General features: G+C 55.3%; 6 protein-coding genes across 6 annotated transcripts; 3 read left to right on the forward strand and 3 right to left on the reverse strand.

Moving 5' to 3' along the window:
- Positions 1-687: 687 nt before the first annotated feature.
- Positions 688-1,144, forward strand: CMC1 (Mitochondrial aspartate/glutamate carrier protein; the record flags this gene model as incomplete). The annotated part of the gene is made up of 2 exons (XM_028621088.1): positions 688-755; positions 797-1,144. Coding segments are annotated over 2 exons (416 nt in total), but the record flags the coding sequence as incomplete, so codon positions are not given.
- A 49-nt stretch (positions 1,145-1,193) lies between these two features.
- On the forward strand, positions 1,194-2,006 carry EHS24_005590 (uncharacterized protein; the record flags this gene model as incomplete). Its single annotated transcript, XM_028621089.1, has 1 exon — positions 1,194-2,006. The coding sequence occupies one exon, from the start codon at positions 1,194-1,196 to the stop codon at positions 2,004-2,006; it is 813 nt and encodes a 270-aa protein (XP_028471665.1).
- Positions 2,007-3,052: 1,046 nt separating this feature from the next.
- On the forward strand, positions 3,053-5,096 carry EHS24_005591 (uncharacterized protein; the record flags this gene model as incomplete). Its single annotated transcript, XM_028621090.1, has 5 exons — positions 3,053-3,152; positions 3,494-3,599; positions 3,637-3,691; positions 3,813-4,079; positions 4,506-5,096. The coding sequence occupies 5 exons, from the start codon at positions 3,053-3,055 to the stop codon at positions 5,094-5,096; spliced, it is 1,119 nt and encodes a 372-aa protein (XP_028471666.1).
- Positions 5,097-5,275: 179 nt separating this feature from the next.
- On the reverse strand, positions 5,276-6,565 carry POX1_4 (fatty-acyl coenzyme A oxidase; the record flags this gene model as incomplete). The annotated part of the gene is made up of 3 exons (XM_028621091.1): positions 5,276-5,713; positions 5,776-6,162; positions 6,251-6,565. The coding sequence occupies 3 exons, from the start codon at positions 6,563-6,565 to the stop codon at positions 5,276-5,278; spliced, it is 1,140 nt and encodes a 379-aa protein (XP_028471667.1).
- A 220-nt stretch (positions 6,566-6,785) lies between these two features.
- Positions 6,786-7,391, reverse strand: POX1_5 (fatty-acyl coenzyme A oxidase; the record flags this gene model as incomplete). Its single annotated transcript, XM_028621092.1, has 1 exon — positions 6,786-7,391. One exon carries the CDS (start codon positions 7,389-7,391, stop codon positions 6,786-6,788), a length of 606 nt encoding a protein of 201 aa, XP_028471668.1.
- A 404-nt stretch (positions 7,392-7,795) lies between these two features.
- EHS24_005594 (uncharacterized protein) lies at positions 7,796-8,116 on the reverse strand (the record flags this gene model as incomplete). The annotated part of the gene is made up of 1 exon (XM_028621093.1): positions 7,796-8,116. The coding sequence occupies one exon, from the start codon at positions 8,114-8,116 to the stop codon at positions 7,796-7,798; it is 321 nt and encodes a 106-aa protein (XP_028471669.1).
- Between the last annotated feature and the right edge of the window lie 499 nt (positions 8,117-8,615).

Genomic DNA, 8,615 nt, shown 5'->3' on the forward strand with positions numbered 1-8,615 from the left:
CTTATGGCTGCCTGCTGCCTGCTGCCCGCGCAAAGGCAGCCGAGAATGAATATCTGACCGAGTCGATGGACGGGTTAGGCTGTGATGGTGTGCGCTGGCTCGAGCGGCAGACCTAGCGGGCAGACGGAGACTGGAGAGGGGAAAAGAAGACACATGATGGAAATGCATGTGACAGTCGGTCTCTGTGAGTGGAAACAGGCCCCGCACAGTCGGTCCTCTGCCAACCCCTGGCGCCTGGGGGCACGGATCCATTGGCGTTTTTCTTTTTTACCGAACGAGAGGAAACATGCCACTGCCATTGACGGTGCGACAGTGCGACAGTGCCGCCTGGCGCAACGCCAAGATTCGAGAACAAGAACACTACTGGTACACTGGTTGGGGCTGACGCATAGGCCCCCCATGAAACCTATCGGGCAGACCGCACCAATTCAGTTCGGCCCGAAACGCGCTCTAACCATATATGCAAATTGTCGGAATGGTTCATTCGGTCCGTGGCACGTCGGCAGCCATGACACGTAAACCGTGTGTTATAAAAGGTGTCTCCCATCATCGCCACTGGGATATCCCATTCCTAAGCGTGGCTTTCACTTATCCCTCTTCCATTGGTCCGGTACCGCACACAACACATTCTCTCCTTTCTCCCATCATGAGGTCTCCTCCACCTTGCTTTCGGCTCTTGTGCCACAGCAGCAGCAGTCGCAGCCGCTCCTCTGGAGAAGCGATCGGGATTCCAATTCGGTGGTGTCAACCTTGCTGTAAGTGATGGCTCTTTGGCGCCCACTCACACTACATATAGGGATGTGACTTTGGCATGACCACTTATGGCTACAGTGGCGTCACGTGGTGTCCGACCACCTCGCAGATCTCCCACTTTACCAACCAGGGTGCCAACCTGATCCGTCTTCCTGTCGGCTGGCAGTACCTCGTGGGCAGCAATGTCGCCTCAACTTCGTTGGACCAAACCTACCTGGCGACATATGACGCCCTCGTTCAGGGTGTTCTCAACACGGGAGCGTACGCCATCATCGACATCCACAACTATGCGCGTTGGAACGGCGGTGTTGTCGGTACTGATGTCTCGGGCCAGTACTTTGCCAACCTCTGGTCTCTCCTTGCTGCCAAATACAAAACAACTCGAGGGTGATCTTTGGTATGTACTGCTGGCAGGAGGACGAGCACTAACTGTAGCTCTCATGAACGAGCCCCACGACATCTCGGGTACACAGTGGACCAACTGGGTGGCCGCCTGCCAGCTTGCCGTGAACGCCATCCGTGCCGCCGGCGCCACCTCACAGTACATTGTGCTTCCCGGAAACTTCTGGACCCACCCTGAGACCTGGACCGCTGGCGAGAACAACGACATGCTCGCCATCACGGACCCGGCCACGAGCGACAAGTCGCTCCTTTTGCTTGACGCACACAAGTACTTTGACTCGGACGGCTCGGGAAGCTCCACCACTTGCACCACCAACGCCGTCAGCGTGTTTGAGGCCTTTGTCAGCTTCCTCCGCACCAACGGCCGCAGGGCGCTCCTCACCGAGTTTGGAGGTGGAAACAACGCCGGCTGCGCGACCTACGTCTCCCAGGCTCTCAGCTACTTGTCCGCCAACTCGGATGTCGTCCTCGGTTTCACCGCTTGGTCTGCTGGTGCATTCGACACCACCTACGAGCTCAGTCTTGTCCCGAACAGCGATGGCTCTGACCAGTACCTCTGGACCAACGCTATCCAGGCCTACCTCCCTGGAAACAGTCCCCAAACTAGCTCGTCAACAACCCCCGTTCCGTCTACGTCCGCGACCTCGGCAACCTCGGCAACCTCGGCAACTTCGACCACCTCGACGACGACGAAGACGACGTCCTCGGCACCCGCGACTTCGACCACGGCCTCGTCTTGCACTGTTTCCAAGTGGGGTCAGTGTGGCGGTTTGTCCTACTCGGGGTGCACCGTCTGTACGTCTGGTTCCACCTGCACTTTCCAGAATGACTGGTACTCGCAATGCCTCTAACGCAGCGACATCTTTACGCTGCCACGTTTTGGCTCATCGCCATTCTTCGTTCTCTCGGTGCTGCGCACTGGGCAACAACCCAGAAAACTATGTATTTGCGTGGGCTTCATTTCCAGTGCTCATGCAAAGCTTCCTTTTCTGTCCGTTCACCTTCAAGCGCCGCTACTGATACAAAAACATGGTGAAATCTGACAATCTCTCGCTGGCATGATCGTAAATGAAGCTTTGTGCAGCACAGCCAGGTGTCCACCCCCATATTTTTGCCACTGTGTATTGGACAGGTCCCTCTTGTGGCACCGACTCTAGACACTGTACGGTCTCACTGTCCACCACTATGTACATGCCAACCATTAACTCGCGTGCTTCGTCGCCCAAACAGGCTTCCCACGTCTACACCGTCGCTGAAGAGACCACGAGTGTCACCCCGGGATATAACCATACGATACTGCATTGTCACCTGTGGTGACAGCTCCTCACTGGATCACTGGATCGGGTGCTTTGTCAAAAGTGCTACATGGAGTCTGGTCTGTGGATCGTATGTACTTACAGTACTTTTTCTGCCGCACTCTAGCTTCACGCTGCGGCAATTCACCGGATATCACCAGCGCCGGCCTGCATTGCCATCGCTTTCCACCGGTGTTTTGCACGTGATGTACCAAGCACCCGCCATCACGTGTGATCCGGCATGCGTCATGCGTCTTGCGTCATCCGTAGATCTCCCTGCCAGGGGCCTTGGTCATGTAATTAAACGCGCAGGCGTGTTGTGTTGTGTCCTTATGCTCGTTCGCGGGCAGGCACTTTGCTCTTTTGACAATCGCACTGTTCTTTACAATCATCCTTAATCAACGCACTGTCAACCTGCCTATCCCTCTGGTGGATCGTCGCAGGCACGGGCGCAACAGAAGCCGACTCTTCAGCTTCACATTCAATTCGCCGCCAGTGTCCTTTTCGACCCCAATGGAACAATGTTTGTGCTAACCGACAGTCAAATTAGGGTGTGTACTGGACGTTGACATATGCTCACCCTAGGCCAACGAGATACAGTCATGTGTCGCCGCAGGATGCTCAATCTTGGCGTGCTCCACCATTCTGCTCACCTCGGCATGGGTCTACTCGGTCCCTTCGGCGCGAAGCTTGCTGGACCGGGTCAGCTTTCGTCTCCTACTCCACGCTCTCTGCTTTGAGATCATTTACGACATCAGCTACATTGTTGTCGTCGCTGTACGTGCTATAACGTCTGGATGGCACACCTGACTCCCAGCCTGGTGTCACGGGTGGGCTGGCGAACGGAGTGTGTGTTACAGGAGTGTATTTCATGATGGCCACCATTGGAGTGTGAGAAAAATGAGAGCGTGAAGTTAACTGACCTCAGTGTCAACTATCACATTACCTTTATCGCCGTCAACCTCGCCGTCACAATGTCTTTGGCCTGAATCCCATTCGTCTAAGTGTGTAACCCCAGGGTGACTGTCAACAACTGACTACAGACCTGGAGTTCTGGTACGGCAGTATCTCCATTTTCGTTGGGTTCTTCGTGCCCATTGTCCCGGCCGCACTTGGCCACTTTGGTTGGGACCCTGTCCTGGATGTATGGTAAGCGTGAGAGACGTTACCATCCTAAACATCTCAGTTGGATCCAGGCTAGCGATGACAGGTCCCGGATGCGAAACCTTGTCCTCGACCTCGTGGTTAAGAATCTTTGTCTACACTGATACATACCAGTACCTCTGGCAACTACTCTCGTGCTTCATTGCTACAGTCGCAGTCACGATGGTAGGTCGCTTACCGCGATCGATCTGATCCCAGACTCTTGTGACCCTCTTCCGTCAAGGACGTGCCACCGCCCGCGCTCTGTCCAGCGGTGAATCTTTCAACCTCACCATGAGTGGTGAGGAGACGCTCACCGATGCTGCCGGGAATGATCTACCGTCACCAAAGATTGGTGGTCCCATCGGGCGGTGCCTCGTCCGCCGGCGCATCTCTAAAAACCGCAGGAATCAGTTTGGGCATCTAGAGGATCGCTTTGTGGGCATCGCAGTGAGAATTGCCGCATACCCCGTTGCCCTAGCTATCGTGAATGGCATCATTGCAAGTAATTGCCCTACCAGAAACTTGGGGTGCTGACAGAGACAGTCGGAGACTTGTACATATCCGCCACTGGTGGGGTTACGAGTCGCGCCGAGTTTGGCCTCTATGTTGTGTATTACTTTTTCTATGGCGCTCGAGGTTGTGTGTTTGCCTTTGTGAGTGCAATTTCAAGCTGTACACATTCTGACTGCCAAGATCTGCGTCTTCGTCGACCCTTGCCTGCGGAACGGTGTACGTGAAGCGTGGACGTACATTCCCCACCCAACCGGACCCCCACGCTCTGTCGACAGATGACGCGTTGCCTCCCTTCGTGTCCCTCTTTGAGCCTTCGCCGCCAAACACAGCCACTACATCCACAGTTGACAATGCTGGGGGTGATAGGAGCTCTGGAGGTAGCATGGGTTTATGCAGGCGCTGTTTGACCTGGATACCGACTCACCGGAAGAGAAGGACGAAAGGGTTGCTGCGGCAGCCGCGAAGTCCCCTTCAAAGTGGACATTCTGGAAGCAATCGAGACCTGGACCACAAATCTTGCCGACGTCCTCACCGCGCGCCTCCGAACAACAAGGCTTCTCTAGCCAGTTTGCCGGTGTCCCTGTCGATGCCCTACCGTCTGGCCTCGACGACGTTGCCGACGATATTGTGCAGCCGGCAGTTCTCGCAGAGTCTCAGGCAGTGGACGCCATGGAGCGCATGCTCGCCGAGCCATCACCGACAAACCCAGAGCCAACGTCTCTAAACTTGGCGGATCGGCTAAAAGCTATAGACAAGCTTCAACGCCGCATGGGCAGTGTTGGGGGCTCGCCCAGTGGCACCCCGTCAAGGGAATTGTCGCGCGCACCGTCCCGGGCCTACAGCGTGCTTCCAGGACGAATAATCAGTCGTGAAGAACCATTGGGACTCACTTCACAGGCGAGAAACCGCAGCAGACAGCAGAGCCACGGTGACCGCCGTCGCCCTTCGGTTGTTGGGCCACGGGTGTGCGTACACCTCGAACATTAGAGCAGCAAAGGCTTGAGCGCCGCGACCGCGCACACCAGCTGGCCGAGAACTATACAATGAGATGCAGTCACAACTGTAATGTACCTGCACGTTTGGTATCCACTGGGTCAAATGCCATGTATTTCAACACCAACACTATGTATTCTTTATTTTACGCATGTGGCTTGGCCTCCTTGTTTCTAGACGTTATCGTACTGGCAAGTCACACGCATTGCCATTTGACAATCTGACAGCCCTTTCATATCACTAGTCTTCAACAAATACGGACGTTTACAGCTTTGCCACCGCCTGTCTGCTCTTGATGAGCACACTCGATTCCGGACGGGGTCAAACGTGAGGGTATTGACTGGGTTGGCAGCCGCCCGACGAAACATGCTCTCGTAGGCTTTGCCGTCGCTCCTGCCGAGGGACGAGTTGAGGACGAGATCGCTGAACGCCCAGCCGTCCATGAGGTTGACTGCGTGCGGGCGGATCTTGGACAGCAGGTCCGCAATGGCTTTTTGGCGTGAAACACCATCGCGCAGGGCCGCCGGCACGGCCTGGGCGTCGGCAAACTCGGAGGCGTAATTGTCAACGTCGTAAGGGCGTGTAGGCGGAAGAGGTCTGCGAGAACTGCACTCGTTTGGGTGGGCACGCCAGCGGCAGGGAGACGAGCAAGGGCATCATGAAACTCCCTCACAATGATGAATTGTGCGTAGGCGGTACACAGGCGCCAGAATGGAATAAGAAGTGCGTTCCACGTCGACCCGGTATCACGAAGGCGTATGATCTGGAAGGTTTGGAAGGCGACGCGGTGGCCGTACGCTTTGATAATGTCGACATCCTTTGCAAAGTCAAACTTGGCAGATGGGTTGTAGTCCGCAAACATGGCGCTCTTGGCCTTGGCTCCCTTGATTAGGGCACGGGCTACTTGCTTTGTGAGCATGTAGTTGTCGCCCTCATACGTAACACTCGGGAGCATTTCGCTGTACAGGTGGCCGATGCCAGAGTAGTGGCTGTATCCGTGACCGCCGCAGGCGCGGCGCGCAGTCTCAATTCCCTCGACGGAGATGGTAGTTCCGTGAGACTTCAGCGCGCAGGATTGGACGTGGAGCTCAGCCAGGAGAGCTCAGCACCGGCCTGGTCTCCACCGCCGAGGAGAGAGTCGTACCGACCATAGAGACCGCGCAGGCCTTCGGCAGCAAACTGAAGCCCGTACGCTGTGCCGATGAGAGGGAGAAGACGATACTGCACCATGCTGTAGTTGAGAAAACTTGCTTGTTCAGCCTGGGATGCCGAGTCTCATCTGCAAACTGCTGACGAATGGCGGCATAGCGAATGGCAATTGTGACAGCGCGTGCAAGAGTGGTGGCGGCGTCTGCTGCGATGCCAACGCGCAGAAAGGTCATACCTCCATACACCAGGGCCTGTGATCCGCGGCGCTTGTACTCGCTGGTCTGTGGGTCGACGAATTGGAACCGAGCGAGCATGTTGATGTACGGGATCTTGACATTGTTGAACAAGGCAAACCCGTTGTCCATTGACCTGGGTAAGAGAGGACATGTTGAGAGTCTACTCACGAGTAACCAAACTTTGGCCCAATGTCGCCAACGTAAACTCCTTCAAGCGGTTCGTGCGTTGCGAGGTCGCGAATGGGCACAACAAAAGTGTGAGGACCATAGTTTTTACCCTTGACGATGAGCTGGGCCATCACAAGAGCATGGTTGGCCGTGCGCCCATCGTGCCGATCCACCATTTACTGGCAGTAAGTGACGGTGAATGGACGACAAACGTCTGATCATGGGGCGACCACGTCGCGGTTGTTTCGAGGCCGCGGACGTTGGAGCCATGTGAGAGCTCTGTCTGCGCATAGCAGCCGATAATCTTGTCCTGCTGTGCCGGAACAAGGAAAGCCGCTTTCTGCTCATCAGTTGTTTGGTCCGTGAGGCACTTGATGAACGCCTTGTCGTGTAAGCCGTAAACGTTCATCTCGCCGGACGCTGTGGACGAGTACGAGTACTCCTCTGGTGACCAGCTGTGCACCTTCCGGAGGTGCTTGAGAGACTTTCCGCGAGCAAGCGACTGCTCAATCTTGTGCATGCGTCCCAGCGATGGCAGGGCTTCAAGTTTGTCGTCAAAATGTTGGGCGATGAGGGTCGCCTCCACACGCGAACGCATCGCCAGAACATCGGGCCCATACAGCATGTTGGCAATGGCGGCAGCATCCACGACGCTGCCTGCGCGTTCCGCAGCCAGCAAGTCGGGGCCGGCCACCTTTGGCGGAAGGAGATCGCGAACCCAGGTAGGAGCCGTCATGGTGAAGATGCGAGTAGACGAACGGGTGACTGAGCGTTGTGGAATGGCTGCTCGTGATGAAGAGGTGGTACAAGGGGCCGAGGTTTATCGGCTATGCCCGAACGCACTGGGCCGGTTGCCGGTCCCGGAATCCGGCATTTTGAATCCATATGTGTGTGGTTCCACCCGAACCCTATCCGACAATCCTGGGTTCGGCCTCTACCACCTGCAGTGAAATCCGAAACCTTCTAAAAACCAGTCTAACGTAAGTATGGTTGCCGCAATGGGTATTGCGGCATGGGCCAAAAACCCTGCTATTAGAAATTTAGGGGGTAGGGGGCTGCATCGGTTTTTGACTACTAAGAACTATGGGAAGAGGATACTATAGTAGACATGGCAGTTTTCTGGCTCAATGGGTCCAGAGATCAAAGTTTCTCCCTCTGGCGCGAAGGAGGTGAGACTGAGTCTGATACAAAGCATCCTTGGGAGTGGGGAGGTAGGACCTCACCCAGGTGTGGAGGCTTGGCAGTCCTTTGTTCCATGACACCACCCAAAGAAAAGATGAGGGGAGTGAAGGGGGTGGCAGCAGAGCTAGTGAGATTTCTGAATTTCTCCCTAGATACAGAGTCAAGGAATTTGTGGGACAGTGGCAGAATCCCTCTCCAGGGTGGATCCAGTGAACCCAGTGGGGAGACAGTGGTCCTGGCCTGGACAGAGCCCAGTGACACAATGGATGTCATACTCATGGTTGGCCAGCCCAGAGGCATGGGCCAGAGATTCTTATGTCATTCCTCCTGTGTGTTCACTGTTTTGGGGGTTGACCCCCATGGGATTTGACTGTGTGCTGACTATTACAGTGTTGCCTGTCGAGTTTTGGGCCTTTGTGGGGTCTGCTGGGCCTGCCTAGACGTCCACAGTGTGCCTCTGTAAGTTTGTAACTGACCCCCAATTTTATTTGGACTTGGCATTTATTATTCATTACAACTGACATTATGCAGTGCATGTTCTTGTAATGGACCTTGAAGTGTAAGTTCTAATGACCCCCAAATGTTTCTGATCATTGCCAAACCCCCTGCAGCGCTCCCTTGTGTCCATTCCAACCCCCAACATTTTGCTTATGGTCTGGTGCTGACTGCCCCAGTGTTTGTGACGTCTATGGGCTGCTGGCAACCCCCAAACAAGTTTGGGGGTTGACCCCCAAGCTTCAACGTAAGGGTTAGGGGGTTAGGGGGTTAGGGGGTTAGG

The sequence above is a fragment of the Apiotrichum porosum genome (genome assembly GCF_003942205.1).
Source record: "Apiotrichum porosum strain DSM 27194 chromosome Unknown scaffold_27, whole genome shotgun sequence".
Lineage (NCBI taxonomy): Eukaryota > Fungi > Basidiomycota > Tremellomycetes > Trichosporonales > Trichosporonaceae > Apiotrichum > Apiotrichum porosum.